This window comes from Artemia sp. Qi Xiang Cuo, chromosome 2 (assembly GCF_049724085.1).
Source record: "Artemia sp. Qi Xiang Cuo chromosome 2, ASM4972408v1, whole genome shotgun sequence".
In the NCBI taxonomy this organism is placed as follows: domain Eukaryota; kingdom Metazoa; phylum Arthropoda; class Branchiopoda; order Anostraca; family Artemiidae; genus Artemia; species Artemia sp. Qi Xiang Cuo.
The window spans coordinates 85,567,364-85,590,121 of record NC_142795.1 but is presented as its reverse complement, the minus strand read 5'-3'; the positions used below and the strand labels follow the sequence as shown (position 1 = coordinate 85,590,121).

Sequence of the window (22,758 nt, the reverse complement as noted above, 5' to 3'; positions counted from 1 at the left end):
TTTATAGTTTTGTATCTCATTGTCAGAAATCTGACAATAACAACCAAGTGCAGCCGAGCGGTTCTCCTTTGAAAATTGTGTATTACACAATTTGTTTAGACAAATTAGTGTCTACATAATCGGAACGTTGGTGAGCGCAAGCAACAATCTTTCAAACGATACAAGTTATATACAATTCATGTGGATGAATCCAATGTCCGACAAAAAATTGAGAGGTTTAGCTGTTGGATATGAATATAAAACGGACACACGGACACTGACATTAGTAATATACTTAGAGATGTTACAACTAAAGATTTACGCTTGGTTGGGAAAATCAATCGTGAAATATTTAATATACCTCAATGGTTACCTCCCAATGTTAAGATTGATATTGATAGTGGCCGCTGCACTTGATGTAACAGTACCTCACCTCGGCAATAGTTCATGTACGAAAGCAACAGGTTATGAGTTCTGTTGCTTTGGCAATTGAGAAATTAAGAGCTAGTGGAAATAATTTCAAACTGCTGGTTCCACATACAATTACGAAACAACGACATATTGCTACGGGTTCACGTACCTACACCGATTCGTCATTTATCAATGGCAAAATTCCTCCAAAACTTGCTTTGGCCTTTGTAAAAAGTAAGTGTGCCATAGAATCATGGACAAATTCTCCACATAAATTTGAAATGTTTGGACTTTCGTCTCTTGTATGTAAAGTAAATAGAATTCCACTCTACAATTTATCCTTTGATAAATCTTATAGGGCCCTATATGAATTGACAATGCTATCCCTAGACTGATATTCACAACTATTTTAAAATTGTCAAAACCAATGAAATGTTTGCAAAAACTCATGGTATCATTGTATTGGATTTGTCCGATACTCAAGATATAAGTATTTTCCTAAAGGGCACAGTACGTTTAGAGTGCACCTTTGCCGAACCTTTGGAGCATAGTATAGGATGCATCTCGCTAAATCAATTTGATACCTCTCGGAAAATTACACCTGATGGCCGTGTTCCATTAGACTTGGCATCATGAACGCAAATCAAATAATCAATGTATTAAATTTGGTTCCTTTATTGTCCAAATACACATCCTATTGCATACCCTCGGATTTCCTCGATCATATTCAAAGTATTAACAATACCCTTAACATTGTTTATAGTAGTCCATCAACTGTAAAGACAGGATAATGGCTATGCATCCTTCAAACAGCCAAGAATATCGAATTTTTCGATCCTCTTTGCCTACAATATGCTCTCTACACATCTCACATCAAAAACTGTCTTGAGCAAAACAGAAAATCTATTATTCAAAATCTGAAGCGGTACGAGATTTATCGACCAAAAGCTATGGTTTTCATGCTTTACTATATTTTATTTTGCCGTGTCGTGGATATACTTAGAGTGAATTTCTTAGCATTTATGTAGACAATCCTCTATTGAAAGACTTCCCAGTTCAAAATATTCTTTCCTACCTGTATAATGTAAATTTCAGTGCCCTACGGGTGAAATTCTTTAAAAATGTCTGTGAATTTGTTTATTAATAAAACTTTTATGTACAATAAAATGTCTCTGTCCTTTAGATTTCTTCTTCCACGTATAGGTAGCCATCGGTAATGATAAGTGGCGGGAGCTCGTCAGGATTCAACTTGTATTCATCTCCGCATGCAAAGTCAGGGTCACATTTTCTATGATATAATCTAACTGCATTTTTCTTATTTCTCTTTGTAAAATCAATAATACTATTTTGATTCATTTATAAAATTCAGGTGTTTGAATTCGCTTATTTGAAGCAATGTCACATACGAAATTCTCATATGAGAATCACTTTCTTCAACGGCCAAATAAAAATCGGTAGGTTTATAGTCATAGTAGGTAGTATCTTCACAGCGACGTCGTAAAAACCAGACTCTTATTATTCCAGTAATTGAAGCTTAGACCAGGTTCTTCCTCCCAAAACAATTTAATACTACGACGATACCAATCTTAAAAATTAACTGAAATTACGTTTAGTTTTTTTTTACAATGATACCAAAGTAAGTACTGTATTTGGTTGACCGGCTGCCCAATTTATGCAAACATTTTTTGGATGTTGACTGTCTCACTACCAAAAAGAACCTACTCGTGATTAACAAAATGAATGTCTTCTAGGAGGAGGAGTAATCGAGTGACGTCAAAAAACTTATTTGACTTATTTATTGTTGCTTTGCAAAATGGCCGTCTTAAACAGATTTCTAGGTAGTGGTTAAAAGCAAAACCACAATATCAATTTGTTTTGTTTCAATCAATATGTCAATAAATTGAGTTAATACATCTGGGCCACGACGTAAAAGTTTCATACAATAGTCCAAAGATGGAGAAAAATTTCTCATTATATTGTTGAGCATTCTTCGAGAAAATATTTTCTTTGAAGAGATAACTTTAGAAAATCATCATCTAGAATCAAGCATTCGTCACAAGTCACTAGATTCCATTTGATTTTAGTTTCTCAAATCCAAGCTTTTTAAATCCTGACACTCTCACTACCGATTATAGACTAACAATGAATGAATGAAGATTCTTTCTCGCTAGTAAAATGGCCAACTAACTTAGTTCTTTTTTATAGAGTGATTCAGTTCAGTATCTTCAATATATTTCACTTTTACCTTTAATCCGTCTTATCTTTGTATATTTATTGTGTTTACTTTTGCTGCAATGCATAACTCTTCTCCCGACTTGAATTTGTTCAATGATATTACATATTGTGCAAACATATCTTTCCATTCTGGGATTAGCCGTCAACCCCTTGTAATTTCTATTATTACTTAAGGCACTCTAGGTTTCATTTCATCATTGTTAGTGCCTTGAACATCTAATAGAGTTAAAGCATCCATTACTAAAGAATATGCCAAGAACATTATCCTCGACGTTGACGCACTGAGCTGTTTTCCAATACTGAGGCGAGTGAATCGAAAGATATATCAACTCACGTGTCGTTGACCTTCAAAACCTGTTTTTTGCGATTTATAAAGGTCCAACGGAACCAAAACAAGGCACGTCAGATTGGGTCACATTCACATGTAAATATTGGATCATGATCAATTATTTGCAACCGGGACTTTCCCGCTTGACTAGCGGACTCTAACGGACCCTATTACGTAACATCCAAAGAAATCATTTGCATAAGTAAACCAACCTATTACCTAATATATTAGTGAACTTTACAATCACAGGCGCAATATAGTATTGTTTAAGACCCAGATGTGCGTAATAACGTCTTGAGGGACTAGTAGCTTCAATTGTACACCCCTTTGGACCTTGTCAAAAGAAGAGGGCCTACAATAATGATACTAACCCGTGGAAGTCTATTAGACTAGGGAAATTGCGAGAAGTTGAAGCATTGATATAAGACAGAAATAGACAGAAAATAGCATATATTCATTTGAATCATATTTAAAAAATCACATATTGGGCTACTTTTTTTAATTTTGCAGGGGATTGCCAGATTTGGAACTTGCCAAGGACTGAAGAAGAGGCAATTAGATTTTTACAGGATAAGGGGTTGTTGCCCGAAACAAAACAGTGCGAAAATGGACACACCATGACTTTATACTTGTATGAGAAGAAAAGTAATCCGTTTTGGAGGTGTTGTAAATTGCAGTGTAAGAAAATGGTCGGTTTGCGTGTCAATACGTGGTTTGCTAATAGTAGAATACCATTTGTTGCTGCAGTTCGTTTCATTTATTGCTGGGTTTATGAATTGACGTCTATGGCGTGGTGTAAACGAGAGTTAGGTATTTGTACACATACAGTTGCCGATTGGAATAAATACCTCCGTGAAGTGTGTGTGTTTTCTCTGCAACGGAAAAACTGTGAGAAAATTGAGGGAATCGGCCGTATAATGGAAATAGACGAAACCTTGTTATCAAAAAAGAAAAATAATCAAGGTTCAAAACAGAACCTTGTTCTCAAAACGTGGCGGGCGGCAGTGACGGCAGGAGGTAGAGCTCCCTTCAACGCTATTCTTAGTGACATCTATACGTTGTGGGCGGCCCGGTTTCCATAATTCTCCATTGTAGTTTTTTTTTTAATATTAAGCTCTTTAACACTAAATACAAATTTTTTTAATACTAATACAAAAATCCCGTGTGCTGTATTTCGTTATGATTATCCTAAGATCACTTCTTGGATGTGGTCGACATAATACGCAATACATTTCAAGTTATAAACGAAATCACAATCATAATAGTTGCTGTACTATGTTGTCTTTGCACATACTTTAGTACAGCTTTTTTTATGTATATTGTTCTGCTTTTTATATATTTTAAATGTCTAAAAAAAAAACATCTTTGGGATGTTTGTAATAAAGAAATTGTTTTGTTTTCCATGTCTGTACTAGTAAGTTTGATGTCAGAATTAGGGCAGTAATTGAAATTGTCGAACGGTTGAAAGTGTGATTCGAATCCTAAGCTGACTAATTTAGGATTCTATATTACCCCTCGCCTTAAGAACTGAATCAAGGTCAGAACAACCCTAAATGTTCGGCCCCTATGGTGATTTTTAGCTAAAGATAAGTGAATAAAAACCATCTTGAAATTAGACTAGAAATTGAAAACTGGTACCCCTTTCATAACTTATAAAATTGTTCTATACGAACGAAACTTGTGGGATTGGATTATTGCCCGAATCCGTTATTTGAAAGGATTCTTTAAGCTAGCGCTTTCACCCCTTGCCTAGGATAAACAGTTGTTTTTCTGACAAGTTTTTTTTATATTTTATAGAACATCATCGAGTTAGGTTAGTGAAAGCCAGCAATTAAACACCGGCAGTTTTAGAGAACTCGACTACGTTGTAAATATTGAAGGAAGTACTGTCCGACAAGCAATTGCGTATTTTACTGCAAAGCCTTATCCAAGGTGTTTACTAGGTTTGACCCCCCCCCCCCCAGTGTTGGACTGATTCGTGAAAATGTAACAAAAAAATACGTATAAACGAATTTTGTTGCGGTTTTGAAAATTGTGATACCCTTCCTCCCCCTTCTCTCCTCCAAAAAAATTCAGGACTAAGCTCGTCCTACTACACAGTTTGAAAGATTCTATAAAAATTTTATACTGCTGAAAATGCGTCAGAAAGAAAATGTGAGAGCGTCGATGTTGTCCTGTTTTAGTATCAATGCTAAAAACAGAAACGCACAAAATGGTGGCCGGTGTTTCCCCCCCCCCCGGAAAATACCCTCTGTAAAATATCCTCCTGTGGAAAATACCCCCCGGAAAATCCCCTCCGTGGAAAATACCTCCGTGGAAAATAAGGCTTTCTTAGGGGGACGGAGTTTTAGTACTTGTGTTTTATACGCCACTCACTCAAGTTTACGCTGTGTAAAACTCGAGAACAAACCGGTTTTTTCGCTAGTTTCTTTCATGTTAGCACGAGACAAGACAAAGACAGTGACATGATAGATAGGAAATATATAATTTGGGCTATATATTTGCACATAATCGGGGGGGGGGTAAAGTATTTGGACAGTTTGAAGTCAGAAAACAATTTTTACTTCATAATATGCAGAATAATTGCACTTATTTATCCCCCCCCCCCTAATGTGCAAATATATAACCCGAATTTGTTTTTAAAGTAACGAAGAAACCAGTTTGTTCTCGAGTTTTATCCACCGTAAACTTGAGTGAATGGCGTATAACACACAAGTATTGGAATTATTCATGGAGAGAGACAGCTTGATTTCTCGGTACTATTTAAAAACGATCCGAAATTAAATTTTAAAAAACAAGTTTTTTCAACTGAAAGTAAGCAGCAACATCAAAGCTTAAAACGAACAAAAATTATAACATATATGAAAGGAATTGCCCCTTCCACAGGACCTTGCTCTTTACGCTAAAATTTTGACTTTTTGTCCAAATTCTTTAAGAACGATTCCTGAAACACAATGACCGTTTAATTAGAACAATAAGCTTTGTTTTAAATTTCTATTAAAAAAAACTTTAACGTAAAGAGCGAGGTCTTGAGGAGGAGCCAACCCCTTTCATATATGTAATAATTTCAGTTCATTTTAAGGTTTAATGTTGCTCCTCGCTTTCAGTTGAAAAATTTGTTTTTTTATTGAATTACTAACAGATAGTATTTCTTAATGGGAAATATACGTTTTTTAAACGAATTAATTAAAAAAAAAACTTTCCGAAAAATGAGTTTTTCGAATAAAAGTAAAGTCCACTTTAAACTTAAGCTCAGGAGGTACATACAACTGTTAAAATTCAAACTCAAAACGATCGGAGATTACTATTAAACAATAAATGAAACCAAAAATGTACAGAATTTATACGAACAATTATAGCAAAAACTCACAACAAGTAACAGTATGAATTAATAAAAAAATTTTAAAGCGAGTAATGATTATATTTAATATGAAAATCTCGCTTGAAACGAACAGAAAGTAAATAAAAAATCAATGCGGACAAACATACGATAGATATTAATGTAAATGAATAAATAAATCTTAAGACGAGTAAAACTTAAATTGAATATGTAAGTCAAGTTTGAATCGAATAAAAATAACTAAGAACAAGAGTTTGGGTATCGTCTCACTGCAGAAGCCTAAAACCTACTGCGTCATTGGCGCTTTACTGAAAATAATTCTTTGAAATATTTTCACTTTTGTAACTTTAAGAAATCAAAAATTAATTAAGATTTTTGGGAATAAATATCAGCATATGTATATTAAATTGACAATGCATATTTTTTTCAGTAAACTCATTTGAATTTTTTTTCAGTAAAGTACAAATTATGTTCTGACTTTTAGAAAGCATAGGGGTTTTGAACCCTACTCACATTAATTTATGCTCGTTTTGAGTTTGACTCTAATATTTATTTTAATTTTTTTTCGTTTTGGGTTTCATTTATTTATTGATACTGATTTGGGGTAGTTGTATTCTTGGTTGATTATATGATAATCCGGACGCCAGGTGTTGAAAATGTGAGCCATACCACGACGAAATGGGGCTGCTACGAGAATTAGCCTACCCTCCACCCCCCTAAATTGACCATGCGGATTCAAAAATACCAATGGCACATGCTTGCGAGTGGTGGAACACTCCGAAACTTGACATTTTATTATATTTTGGTGTTCCATGCAAGAAAATGCATGTTCCACAAAGTTTTAGGTGCAGTTTTCCGCTCAAATAGAAATGCCTAGAAGCCATAGAATGTTTTCATAACAAACTAACAGGATTAGTTACAAAAAATGGCAGAGTTAAAAAAATGGCAAAACTATATGAGTCTTGAACAGTCTTTGAAAGTATAAACAAAATCAAATTAAATTTTCGATATATAATGATATTAATTGTTGAAAAATCCATCAGTTCAAGTTTTTTTTCCGTAGTGATTTTTATGTTCGTTTTCAATACTATAAGAGCTGAAATAGAATAGTAATTTAATATACGAGTAATTCGTTCTTCGCGAAGCACCACTGGCGCAGAACGCCTTGAGTTTTTAAAGAGAATATATGGGGCAATATTCCAACGGAGCTTCTAATGAAACTACGTTTGTCTTGACCATTTTTGAAAATAAATAATACACTAAACTGAATATTTGATGAACAATGATCTTAATTTCTAAAGACTCATCAGTTCATAATTTTACTGTAATTTTAATATTTATTTTCAATATTAAGTACAAAAAAAAATATTCGCAATATAATTCGTTTTCAGTAAAGCACCAATGACGCAGTAGGTCTTATGCTTCTACATTGAAGCGATGACCAAACTCTGGTTTGTAGCTATTTTTATTCGAATTAAAATTGAATTTCACATTCAATTTAAGTTTCACTCGTTTTAAGATTTATTTATTTATTTACATTAATATATATTGTATGTTTGTTCGCATTGATTGTTTATTTAATTTCTGTTCGTTTTAAGTTTCATTTATACTTTAATAGCAAAATATTTATTTTCATTTTAAGCTTGATTTTCATATTCAATCTAAGCATACTTGCTTTAAGATCCATTTATTCATTTAGCCTATATTATTACTTGTTGTATGTTTTTTGCTAGGATTGTTTAATTAGTTTCTGTTCGTTTTGGGCTTCATTTATTCTTTAATAGTAATTTCTGGTCGTTTTGAATTTGAATTTTAACAGGTATTTGTATCTCCTGAGCCTAAGTTTAAAATGGCTCTTTTACTTTTCTTTATTATTTCGGATTTTTGTTTAAAATTAATACTTGTTCGTTTTTGATTGCAAAAAGTTTCAAGTTTTTATGGCATGGGAGGGGGTGCTTACTGTCCGATTATTCTTGACTTTAAAAAATGGATCTAGAACTTTCAATTTAAATCGAATGAGGCTTTTTTCGAAGTCTATACGATTACCTCTTTGATAAAAACCTTATATATGAACAATAGACAGCTTGCATAACTTGTGGACAGCGATTGACAACAATGAATGGATTGAAAACATAGCTCCAATAAGGGGGTTTAGACCATTTCACTTGCTGACACAAAGGGATCACGACTGTTTGGAATTGACCTTAATAGCAATTTGTGTGCCAAAGCAATTTTGCATCTATCACAGAGTATGTATTTTAACCTTATAAGTAGAGTAGTAGGTACCATTTCTATCGAGGCCCTAGGAATTACCATGCTATTTGCATGAGGCTCTAGGAATTCCCATACTATTTCTTTGATACTCTACACCTTTTCAGAGAGAGTCAGTAGCGACGAGCGGGAATTCTCCTTGCAAAAAGTGATATATTTTTTTTGGACAATTACCTTAACTCGAGATTAGTTTGATTAAGAATGTGACATGTCTAGAATTGTTTGATTTTCATTTTCAAAAAGGGATAAGGGATGAGCCCTTTTGAAGTTTCTACGACAACAAATGGTCATCTTAAAAAATCGGATGCGTTTCGGGAAAATGCAACGGGGCGTTCCAATTAAACGAAAAAACTGTATACATGCAGGTTTTCAAAAAAAGCCTATAAGCAATATCAGAGGCAGCACCACTCTATAATAAATAGAAATATCATTGAAACATTTAAAGAAGCTAAGGGCGCCCATGACACCTTCATCATTTTACCAGTAAATTCAAATTTCAGGGGGACTTAGCCCCCCTCCCCCCAAAAATACAAAACTATACAAAAGTATAAGTATACTCTTTAGAAAAAGCGAAGTACGAAACTTTTTTTATAATTTAAACAAAAACCCAATCCCCCTGTTCTGTTTACGAACATAATTCTGTAGTTTTAGTTATTTCCTACAAAAATTACAGTTTCTTCATTCATTCTAATTAAAATGCGTTTTCATTATCTGTTTAAATGGAAGCTTCTGTGTTACAAAGGAAGGGACAGTTCTGGGATCAAATTTCACATTCTTCTGTTATCATAAATCAATGAAACATGTTTATAGAATAGCAACAAGGGTGTTCCTTGACAAAGAGAGAAATTGTATTCCATGATTAAGGGGGTTTTACGATGTGAAAAAACAAACTATTTCATCGCATGGAAAGTAAGGGAGGAGGGAGGGGGAGAATTCTTTGTGCAGACTAGTTGTCTCTTCTGTAAAAAAGGGGGGGGGGGGGTTTCCAGGGATGAAATTTTCAGAGGGAAATTTTACCGAAATATTTCTAAAGCACTACAAACATCAGAATAAACTTTAGAGGGCAATTTATCTGTGAAAGAGATGTTATTATTTCCTTACTAAATTTTTCTTCTTTTTTGAAGGAGGAGGTGGATTCATACAATTACTCCCCCCCCCTCCAGAAAAGAGACCAAGATGGAATGGTACCACATCGATGCAAGCTGCACGGCCATCCATTACAAGTTCTCTGGACCAATCAGGACCCTCTCATGCCAGTGTCAGCTCTGCACAGACCACTATGCAACCTGGTAGAAAATTCAAGAGGGAATGGATGCTTTCTTATAATGCATCGGTCTTGTCTACTCAAGATCGGGAGGGGATCACCCTTCATGCTTTACCAGGGGCTTCAGGCATGCAAGTGCATTCTGAATTTGTAAATGTATGTATTTTAGCTCTAACTTATACGTCGTTATTTATTTAAAAAATTCTAGGAGGAATTGGGTTTTGTGGGTGGAACGGAAAAATTGTACGTGTTAAATATTCGGGTAAAAATACGACTAAGAAACGCTTCACTATAAATAAGGCTATCGTGTTTTTCTGAACTTTCTAGGGCGGGGGTAAGTATTTAGTTTAAATAATTCTAGGAGGAATTGAGTTTTGTGGGTGGTAAGGAAAAATAGTACGTGTTAAATATTCGGGTAAACATACGACTAAAAAACGCTTCACTATAGATAAGGCTATTATGTTTTTCTGAATTTTCTGTGGGAGGGGGTAACTATTTAGTTCAAATAATTCTAGAAGGAATTGAGTTTTGTGGGTGGTACGGAAAAATGGTATGTGTTAAATATTCGGGTAAACATACCACTATAAATAAGGCTATTGTGTTTCTGAACTTTCTGTGGGAGATGGGGGTAACTATTTAGTTTAAATAATTCAATCAGGAATTGAGTTTGTGCCTGGTGTTGGAAAAAGGGTTCGTGTTGACTATTCGGGTAAACATACGACTAAGAAACTCTTCACTATAGATAACGCTATTGTGTTTTTCTGAACTTTCTATGGGAGGCGGGGGTAAGTATTTAGTTTAAATAATTCTAGGAGGAATTGAGTTTTGTGGATGGTATGTAAAACTGGTACGTGTTAAATATTCGGGTAAACATACAACTAGAAATATCCTTCACTATAGATATGGCTATTATGTTTTTTTTTTCTAAACTTTCTGTGGGAGACGGGGGTAAGTATTTAGTTTAAATAATTCTAGGAGGAGGAATTGAGTTTGGTGGGTGGTACGGAAAAATGGTATGTGTTAAATATTCGGGTAAACATACGACTAAGAAACGCTTCAATATAAATAAGGCTATTATGTTTTTCTGAACTTTCTGTGGGAGGGGGTAAGTATTTAGTTCAAATAATTCTAGGAGGAATTGATTTTTGTGGGTGGTACAGAGAAATGGTGCGTGTTAAATATTCGGTTAAACATACGACTTTAAATAAGGCTATTGTGTTTTTCTGAACTTTCTGTAGGAGGTGGGGGTAAGTATTTAGTTTATATAATTCTAGGAGGAATTGAGTTTTGTGGCTGGTGTGGAAAAATGGTACGTGTTGAATATTCGGGTAAACATACGACTAAGAAACGCTTCACTATAAATAAGGCTATTGTGTTTTTCTGAACTTTCTATGGGAGGGGGTAAGTATTTACTTTAAATAATTCTAGGTGGAATTGAGTTTTGTGGGTGGTACGGAAAAATGGTACGTGTTAAATATTAAGGTAAACATACGAGTAGAAAAATGCTTCACTATAGATAAGGCTATCGTGTTTTTCTGAACTTTCTAGGGCGGGGGTAAGTATTTAATTTAAATAATTTTAGGAGGAGGAATTGAGTTTTGTGGGTGGTATGGAAAAATGGTACGTGTTAAATATTCAGGTAAATCATGGGGGGATTCAGTCCAGGATCCAACGGCACTGCCACTCTTCACAAAGGCCAAAGCCAATGTTGATGGGATTTCTCCATTGATAAATGATGAATCTCTATAGCTACAAGAAACGGTGGCAATTTGACATTAATTGATGATAGTATTGGGAACAACAAGTTAATGTTGATACCATTGGCTCTCAGCTTTTTCACTACCTTTGCAACAGAGCTCATAACCTGTTGTTTTCGGATGTGGAGAATTGCCGATGTGATAATGACATTTGCATCGGGTGCTGCAGGCAGTGTTTTTCTCAAAGCTCACAATTCATGTAATTTAAAAATTAAACAGCAACTCTTTCTTCCGGTTTTTATATACATAATTCTAACTACGATCTGAAGTATGTCCTACCAGCAATGGCACATCTTCAAACAAATGGAACAGTGGATGATGCATGGCTGATACACAGCTTTTCCTACAAAATTATTCCTAAATCATCAGAAAAGTTGCTTGTTTCGGACTTTATGTGGAGATTTGTTGAAGACGACATTGTGTATATGAATAAAATTCGATTTTTAGATTCCTACAGTTTTTTCCCTAAATCATTGAGCGAATTAATTCAAGTGCAGAAAAATGATGACGGCTGCAACGCTTTCCCCTTTCTCAAGCAACAATTTCCAAATGATTTATATGATTTGTTGACGGTCAAGGGCATATATCCTTATGATTATTATTGTTCCATATTGAGATTCGCTGAGGAAACTGATTGAATCGTTTTACGACAGTCTACACGATCGTAGGTGCACCCCCGATGAATACAGTTTTGCTAAAAAAGTGTGGGTAGAGGGAGGGTGTAAAAATGGGTTTGACTACTGCAAGCTGTATTTGTCGAGTGATGTGTTAACTTTGTTAGACATTATGTGTAAAAATACGGACAAAATCTAAGGGGAATTTAATCTTGATTTAGTATATTATTTTTCATCTCCTCAATTGGTGATGGACCTCATCCTAAAAATTAGTGGGGATAAAATTGGGTTAATCACTGAAATCAATCAGCATCTTTTAATTAGGAGGTCAATGATGGGTGGGTACGTTTTTTATGGAGATTGTATCCTGGAAAGTGATCCAACTCGACAGAATACGGGGACAAAATCGGATGCAGTTTTCCTTGATATGAATTCTCTCTACCCCTCGGTCATGTCTCAATATGTGCTACCTTGCGATGACTACAAATGGGTCAATGACCATCAAGCTCCCCATTTCCCCAACATTGACAGTGTTGAGGAGAATGGGCCGGTTAGGTGGTTTTTTAAAATTGATGGGGAGATACCAGTTGAGCTTCACGATTCAGTAAAGGATTTTGTTTTCCCGTGCATCAATAGACCTGTGACTAGGAAATCTTTGAGCCCCCGCAATAGGCGTTTAGTCGAGATGGACGGATTGCATTGGTCACCTTCAAAACAAAAACCTATCGCTGACCTTCTGCCGAAACAAATATTTTTGTATACCATGTGGCTTCAAAACAAATGTGCAACTATGGTGTCAACTTCAAAGAATTACATAGAGCCATCCAGTCTATCCGAAAATCCTATCTGAAAACGGTTTTTGAAACCTTAGTCAAAAAACGTTGTGAAGCACAGACGAAACCCGAAAAATTAATTTATAAGCTCATTTTGAATTCGGCTTTTGGTAAAATGTGTGAGAGTGTTCGCAATAGAAATCGTTGTGACGTCGTGACCGATCCCAAACAATATGCTCGAATTATTGCCGATCCAAATTACACTTCCTTCACAATCATTGGCCCGGACATGGTACTATTGAATAGAAAAAAAAAGTATTGTCCTGAATAAAAATATTGCTGCAGGCAATGCGATCTTGGAGATCTCTAAAAAGCTCATGTTGGAATTCTACTACAATGTGGCTAGGGTACAGTGGCCGGAGAAGGGGCAAGTAGAGGTCTGCTACGGGGACACATATTCTCTACTGTTAAAAGTAAAAACCCCAAATCTACTTGATGATTTGGCGCACGGTGAAATTATCAGCTCACGGATGGACTATACCAATTGGAGTGGGCTTTACCCAGAGCTAGTGAAACGTCGGGTGCCAAATCAGCTTGTATTTTTTAAATCAGAAACGGGAAGCAACAGGATCTCCCGTGGTATTTTTGTAAGTCCGAAGGTGTACTTTATACAGACACACGACAAGGAAATCAAGAAACGTTGCAAAGGAGTACCCACGCGCTATGTGGATAAGAATTTCGACATGGACATCTATAGGAATTGTATTGTTCAAAATACAATTCTACGAGCCAAATTGCTGGCAATTCTTTTACTGAACTACAGGAACTTCACTGCAAATATAGAAAAAATTGCCATGAGTACCATTTCCGACAAGGTCTATGTTTGTCAAGACGGTGTGACTACCCTCCCCCTTGGGCACTATTTAACTTCAGACCGGGCCGAATGTGTTATCCATAGGGAAAGTCTCGATTTGAGTAAAGTCCAATAAATTTTTCCCAAAACCTGGGGGGGGGCCTCGCGGCCCGGGGAGGGGGCCCACCGCCACTACCAAAGTTATCTTTTTTTTACTTAGAGCAGATTTTTTTTTTACTTTTGTAAATACACATGTTGCATTGAAAAGAAAAAATGATATTATTTTAAGTGCTTTTTCTAGTGCATTTTTTTTATAAATAAATTTAAAAAGTGTATTTTTCTTTTTTTTCTGTAAAGTGCTGTTTTTTATAATACAAGAAATACTATTCTTTATTGATTTTGTTCTTGAACGGACTAGTAGGGAAATTATTTAGTCATTAGACAACTATAGTCTACAGTTAGTTGTCCAGGTGAACTATTGAAGGGAACATGTATCAATTTAAAACACCATTCAGATCGTTTCTGTGTGGGCCGTCAATGTCGGGCAAAACAACACTCTTAACTAAAATTAATAAAAATTGTGATAAAATGTTTGTGGAAAAGCCGAAAAAAATCTACTATTGTTACAGTATTTGGCAGGAGTCAAACGATAGAATATAAGTAATTACCACAACCAGGCAGGTGCACATACATATCATACAGGGACTTAGTGTTTTCAATATTATTGAGGCAAAATCTTGGCTGATTATTGACGATCTGGCTGAATCTATTGAACAATGGTCCCAGGAAATTCTGCAATTGTTCACCGTTCGCTCTCATCATGAACAGATTTCTGTTACTCTGGTTTCACACAATCTCTTTCATCAGAGCAAATTTATGCAAACACTTGCATTGAAATGCACCTATTGTATCATCTATAGAGTTGATCGGGATTCTAACTTACTAATAACTCTCAATAAACAAATCCATCCAGGCGGCCCCAAATTTCTACCCTCAGCATACAATCAGGCTACTAATATACCCTACGGCTATATCCTATTGGATCTTAATCAAAATACACCGGAGGATTTGCGTGTAGTCAAAGATATTTTCGACAATGAAATTACAGTATATCTTCCCGTGAACAGTAAAAAGACCTATTAGTTGCTATCATGACACTGAAGAAACTACATGAAAATAGACATCTGTTTTCAGTTCTAAGCGCTTCAAAACCCTCGCTTAGGAAAGCCATACTCAAATATGGTATTGACAATGATTTCATTAATCTAATATCTGAACTTTGTTTAAATTTGACCGAGGGCAATGTTCAACTGCCAGAAGTAGTTAAGCAACAGGCAAAGCAACATCGTTCCATTGTACGTACATTGGCCTCTAAAAAGAAAGGAAAGAATTTTAAAAAGAAACTTCTTCAGGCGGGTGGTAGCTTTTCCACACTTTTACTGCCAATAATTGCAGGACTTGTAAACAGTTTTCTCTAGATGGCAAAACCCTATAAATTGACTCCAATAGAACTCGCTCTCTCACCCGTGGAACACTTTGAGAACAATCTGAGTAAATTCCTTGACAATGAGAATATTGAGGATGATAAAAACTGCTTTTACTTCAAGATGCACTTCGCCGAGTGGACAAACATAAGGCCTATCGTGTGAAGGTTACTGCTGCTATTGATCACAAAAAAGAATTATCTCCTCAAGAGTCTGCTGCTGCTGCTGCTGCCGGAACACAATTAAAGAAGGAGGAATTGGTTTCAATATTATTGAAAATTGGAAATCTAATGCCCCACTCATATCGTGAACAAAGTAAACGATTCCTAACCTATCTCATGGAAAATGGTCAAGATCATATTCAAGTTGAGACAATGGGAATAGGGTTTATAATTCAGGGCAAGAGCTATAATCTACTTGATTTAATATATGATATGGTTACAAATCGTAAAGGACTATTATCATTTGACGCTCATCTATACAACTTTCTAAATACATTAAACTTTCAATTTCAATTTATTAAATACTACAATAAATACATAAATGCACTTAAGCGCTAGAGGTCCCAAGAAGCACAGCTTGTATAGGACCTCGTAACAATCACAAAACCCACACAAAACAAATCAGGGAAGGAAAAAAAATACAACCATATCTCAAAATATAAACACAATGCTAGAAAAAAAAAAAAAAAAAAAAAGAAAACACACAGCTGTTACACAATAGCCTTTGACTTAAATTTATCTGAACTGAAAATGTCCTGTAATTTATTAAAACCAAACCAATAATACTATTAAACAGCGGGTTCAATCTCATTCAACATATTGAGAGAGGAGAAAAGAAAAAAAACAATAAAGTAAAGCGGAATAAATAGATAAACCAAAACGAATAAAGAAATAAAGAAAAAGAAAACGAAATTACTTCAAGCCTTAGAAGAGTTTTTAATAAGAGAAAGTTCACTGGGAATAGAGTTCCAAAGAGCAATTGCTCTATAAATTGGTGACCTCTGAGCTGCTGAGGATACCCTTTTAGGCAGCCGAAATTGGTGAACAGAGCTCCGAAGAAAAGTCTGGCACTTACGTGTTGATGCTCGATCAAAGTAGGATAAGATGTTTGGAGGAAGCAAGAAATTGAAGCCTTGATGAGCTAGTTTCGGGTTCTGCTTCTTTATAACCACATCTAAGGCATCTAGACCAGTGTCACTGCAAAGATCAGTTGTAGGATAGAGTCGGGATAGGCGAAAAATTGCCTTCACCGCTCTATCCTGTGCTGTTCGGAGTTGCCGAAGGGAAGAATAGTTAGTATTGCCCCATACAGTCCAGCAATAAGAAAGATAAGGAAGGACAAATGCATAGTAAAGAGAAAGCATTACATCGGGAGGAAGAAATTGATTGGCACAATGAAGCATAGACACTTGACGAGAAATTATAGAATGTGCATAGGAAATATAAGTTTTGAAAGAAAGAAAACAATCAACATGTACACCAAGAAGTTTAACACAAGAGCACTGGGGAATTATATCAGTACCATAAAAAACAAAGATTGTTGGGGAAGGTTCAGACATATGGTATGGGGTTCGAAAATGAATAATACTACTCTTAGAGCTATTCAACAGCATCCCGTTCTGCTCACACCAATCACGCACATGGTTGAGCAGAAGCTGAGCCTTAGCAACAGCAGAGGGCAGATCATTGGAAACCACGAAAAAATTACTATCGTCTGCAAACATAACAGTGTGGGTATCAAGGTTGGGAGATGGAGGAAGGTCATTAATATAAATAAGAAAAAGGAGTGGTCCCAAAACTGAGCCTTGAGGTACCCCTTTGGAAACCGAAGCTTGATCAGAACATTTCCCATCATAACACACAAACTGAGATCTATTAGACAGGTAAGATTTAAACCATTCAAAGGCAATTCCCCGAACTCCAAGTAGAGACAGTTTTCCCAGTAAGACAAAATGATCTACCATGTTGAAAGCTGCATGTGCTCTAGTTACATTTCTTAAAATCAAGAAATAGTCCTAGAACACAACGACCCTTGTCTATGTTAACACGCACGAATTCTTTAATGTCAACTAGAGCACATGCAGTAGAGTTTAGGTTGGAAGCCATACTGATGATCAGACAGAACAAAACCGATTCCAATTGAAGTACCCGTAGACAGGAATGAAAAAAGCCTCTTATGCACAACTTTTTCATGTAATTTCGAGAAATTGGGAGAATTGATATAGGTATATAATTTGACACTAAGCTGGGGTCATCTTTCTTAAAAAGAGGGATTACTTTGGTAATTTTAAACGAATCAGGGTATAAACCTCTTGAAATAGATAGATTAAAAATATGGGTAAGAGGTTCAACAACATAAGAAGAAACAGACTTAAGCACATGGTTTGTTAGTCCAAGCGCATCAGCTGTGTTACTGCTACTTAAAGAAGAAATAAAATCACAGAACCCTATGCTTGTACAAGGAGTTAGAAAAATACTTCTCTCAGCTGGTGAAGATTTACCTAGTTTAGGAAAGGAGGGGGTCTTAACAGTTGGTAGTGTGGTAAAGTAAGAGTTGAAGGCACTAGGTACAGCTGCTTTTTAAACAGTTGAACAATCTGTATTTTTGAAGGCATTAGGTTTTTTCTTTGATTGTTTCCTACGAGATAAAGCTGCATTAACTACACTCCAAGCTTTCTGTAAATTACCTTTGCATTCCTGAATTTTCAACTAAAAATAATTTTTCTTAGCTAGTCTAATTGTTGATGTTAATACATTTTTATAATGCTTATAATTTGATAAATCATCAGGATCAAGGCTTTTGCAAGCCAGCTTTAAAAGCTTTTACTTCTGAATTGTTGATCTCACAAGACTAGGAGACATCCAAGGCATCTTGGGTTTATATTTACTTGAAGATTTTACAAGGGAGAAATTTTTTTCAATTAATGTTGTCAGTCGACTTATTAATGAGGCTGGAGCCCTATTAACATCATCAGAATTCATTACTGAACACCAATCACTAGCACTAAGATCAGACATAAGGTTATAAACATTGCTCTGACTATAAATTATTGAATAAGACTCACCTCTGGTATCCTCTTGGCTCAGCATTATCATTTTGGGAATAGAACAATAAATTGGAAAATGGTCCGAAAAATCACAAAAAATAATACAAGAGGAAAATTTAATATCGTTTTTAGAAGACAGCAAACATTTTTCAATCAGTTTTGTAGAATATATATCTAAACCAATACGAGTAGAAGAGAAAGTGCAAGGAAGAATGCCAAAGGAAGCAATAGATTTAAAAAAACGGTCAGAATCATTATCGCACCCAATTTTCAATTAATTGGAGTTAAAATCTCCAGGCATAAAAAAATTTCTTGAAGTGAGCTTATCAACTGAATTCATTTCATCAATTAATTCAGAAAATTTCTCAATTGCGAAAGGTGGAGGCTTATAAAACAAACAAATATTTTCACAACTTACTGTATCACATGACAGGTCAACAATCAAAGCATACACACTTCTATTATTTATGACTGGATCAAAAATCTTCTCAAGATCTGTACGTCTCACAACATTAAGATTACTTCTGACAAAAAGGGATATACCACCAGAGCACTTAGTTAGAGATCTGGTTGAGTGGTATGCAGTAAAATGTAATATGTGATAATAAGAAATACCATCACCTTAAGACAGCAAGGTCTCTGTGAAACCTACTACATCATAAGAGCAACCGACACCACCAACACACTGCAGAACACTGTCCCTCTTGTCCCTACAGTATTCCAAATTCAAAGTATACACACTAAAGTTTTTAACAAAAAGTCTTATTAGCAAAAGTCTTATTAGCAATAGACAAATTCTAAAAAAATTAAATGAACATGCATCAACAACAACAACAACACCATTAAAACATGAAGAAGAAGAAGAAAATATTAAGTCCATCGTGGAATATAGCAGCACAACTAGTGGAAACTTAACAGTGGGGGCAAGGCAAAAAAAATTACGTATCTTGTTACCATCACCATCTATAACTTTTATTCAAAGGGATAACAGAGATAATAAAATGTGTTTATATACAAAATAGTTGAAGTTTTTAAAGGTGTTTTACGAAAATATTGGTGAAGTGGGGAGTTTAAATTCATCCCCCAGTTTTTCCAAGGTCACTGTTGTTCACACTAAAAGTGTACAAGACTATCTACAAAATGAATCAAGTTACACTCTGCATAGAAATCATAGACTTCGTGCTGATCAATATCGAAAAACTAAAGCCTTTTTCCCATTGTATATAATGCAAACAGATCTCCTAACTCTAGATGAGATTCAAAGACGTCACATTACACCGTACAAGTACATTCTACTTGCAATCAGTGTTTTTAGTTGCTATGCATATGCAATTCCACTGCGATCAAAGAGTGGTATTGAAGATGCTCAGGCCATTGAAAGTATTCTCGAACAGGATTCATATAAAAAAATTCAAACGGATCGCGGTAGTGAATTTGTTAACTCTCATGTTGCAAAAGTACTAGTAAAATATAACACTCTGCTGTATCATGCTAATAGTCCTATAAAGGCTGCATTGGCCTAACGATTGATAAAAACTCTTCTACTATTAATTTCACTATATTGTAAAGTAAAAAAAACACCGGCTTTTATTCATGATTTAGATAAAATCATGTTGATTTATAATCAACGACCTCATCGATCATTGTCCAACTCAACCCCAACGGAAGTTCATCATTCTGATCATGATACAATTGACACCTTTCTTATGCAATATTCTAATGAAACGATTGTCAAGAAGAAAAATAAATTCAATGTTGGGGATACTGTTGGCGAATCAATAGAACAAATAAAGTTTTTGAAAAGGGGAATTACATGTGGTCCACCGAACTTTTTAAAGTGGCAAAAATCCTAGACGCTAAACCCACAACTTATCGTTTGCGCGATACCAAAGATGAAGAGATTCTCGTCGGCTTTTATGACTATGAGCTACAAAAATTTAAAAATAATAGTGATATCTATCAAATTAAAAAGATTTCAAATAGTCGTGCTCGCAGAGATCGAAAATATTTACCGGTTTTATGGCTGGGACACAATTCTAACTTCGATTCTTGGATCGGTGTTGAAAATATTGATACTTCCTGAGGGTTTCTGTGCATCATTCATATCCTATGTCTTTAATTATCTCCACAAGGATATGAATAGCAAAATTGGTTTTTGGACTAAACTCTCCCCGGCCATCAAATTTGACGGTGCGTATGAAGTGGCTCTTGTCTACTGTATTCTCAAAAATACCTATGACATCCTTAGAAAGGATCGTGTATACGATATAAAAGTTATACTACTTGATTGGACACTCTTTGTCGACTATGAATGGGTTGAAGCAATTAAATCTAGCGAACATCCAAATGCCAAATTGAAATATATTGAATAAGATAATATGACAGATTTGTGTCGTACACTCAATAGGAAAATCTCATATCGTAGGAATGGTAAATTCCATTTTATTTATTCATTGGAACACGATAGGATTTACATTACCTCACCTGTTGACACTGAAATAATTGTTCTAAATGATAATCTACGAGACGTTCTTGGCTTTAAACAGAATATGATCCATGGGAAAAATGCTGGCACCGTTTACGGGATGGATCAAGTTATTTTTGCTGATTATCCACCTGGTTTCGCCTCGGACTCTTGTATATTTCTCTATGAATCCTTTGTGGAAACGTCGAGAGTCGTTAATTCAAATGTACCCCAACTACGTGTTCTTGAACGAAAAACATCTCATGAACTTGTTCATCACTATGATATAAAGCATCCGAAGTATGTTTCTGTAAACACTTCGTATTCGGAACTCTGTCAGTTAACACTAAGAAGTGTATTGGGTAATCCTCTAGCAATAACAAAAGGCTTAGCAGTGATTACATGTCATTTTTGACCCATTGTCGGCGACAGCACAATCACCTAAAATGAACAATAGAAGAATTCCATTTGTCTGTCCCGATATCGATTGCTATGTTGGTGCTTTGAGTCCACGTCAAATAGGCAATGGATTGGACTACTACAAGGGACGTACTACGATGTCTGGCTATGGTCTTGGTAGCTGGTTTGCCAGGCTATTTCGTTTTGCACTGCCCCTTGCCAGAAAATATCTTGTACCTGCTGCATCAAATTTTGCTGCCTCTACACCACAGGACTGGGGGTCGGGCAAGAATTTCAAGGAGAGTGTTAAGGAAAATATTAGATCTTCAGCAAGAGCCGTTGGTGAGTTACTAAAATCTCGGCAAAATGGGAAAGGATTTACATGGATGTGCGCAAGTCATTCACTCATCAGGCTCCACCCAGTAATAAGGTGAAGGACATCACGAAGAACTTTGAAGAATAAAAAAACGCAAACTAAAAAGCAGAGGAAGAAGAAGAAATAGATTGTTAGATCAAATGAGGAGTTCTTTCCTTAAGATGACTTGTATCACCCACCAGGAATCAATTACATTAGTCAGCTCCTCATCGAATCCATTCAATGCTAAAAATGTTGATATCAGTGTCAAGTATGGCTACTATGAATAATTTCATCCCCAAGAACCCCTCTCAGAATGTATACACTTTTAAATATTTTCCAATGAAGACTGGTTAATTGAATTGTCATGAACATTTATAGATTGAATTCCTGCTGCGAAGAAAAAGTCAGATAAACAAACTCCAACTGTTTCCAACAATCTCTCCTACGAAAATTATATGCTACAAAAACTATTCAAACAAATAACTGTATTTATTAAGGGTATGTTGGTGAGCACTAGCAATAATTTATCAAACTATGCAAGCTACATACAATTTATGATGATGACACCAAAGGCATACAAGGAGTTGAGAGGACAATCATTGGGCTATGAATATCGATCAGGTGTTGATACTGATGGTGAGTTGACTACTGCAGTGAGCCAGGAGTATCATCTGGTTGGAAAATTAAATCATGAGATATTCAATGTATCTTAATGGTTAACCCCCAATGTCACGAATTACATAAAGTTGCAACTGGGCCCATTGAATTTCCTTTTGAGAAAAACACTTTCCCCCCCATACGATACAATTCTCATTATCACATCAGCAATTCCCCATGTCTGAAAACAACAGGTTATGAGCTCTGTTGCATTGGCAGTGAAAAAGCTAAAAGCCAATGGTAACAACATTAAACTTCTTGTCCCCCATACGATCACCAATCAATGTCACATTGCCACCGGCTCTCGTCCGTATAGCGATTCATCATTTATCAATGGAGAAATCCCATAAAAATTGGCTTTGGCCTTTGTGAAGAGTGGCAGTGCCGTTGGATCCTGGACTGAATCCCCCTATGATTTTAATTTTTTCGGTCTATATAGCCTTGTGTGCAAAGTGAATGGTATTCCACTGTACACTCTATCATTTGACAAAAAATCCTATAAAACTCTGTACGAGTATACCA

The 22,758-nt window shown here is 35.5% G+C and overlaps 1 protein-coding gene across 3 annotated transcripts in view; it reads left to right on the top strand.

Moving 5' to 3' along the window:
• The window catches only part of LOC148955732 (uncharacterized), a 130,632-nt gene that overhangs the window by 50,017 nt on the left and 57,857 nt on the right, over positions 1-22,758 (top strand). Inside the window, exon 2 of one of the 3 annotated variants that reach the window (XR_016143743.1) lies at positions 3,464-3,596. The exons of 1 other annotated variant lie outside the window; for it this stretch is intronic. Coding sequence is in view for 1 of the 2 variants with exons in the window: in XM_089108326.1 (XP_088964452.1) it covers positions 3,464-4,035 (572 nt within the window). In the remaining variant the exon portion in view is untranslated. Of the gene's footprint in view, positions 1-3,463; positions 4,348-22,758 lie in introns of those variants that run through there. One more of the 3 variants, XM_089108326.1, reaches the window with a different exon arrangement.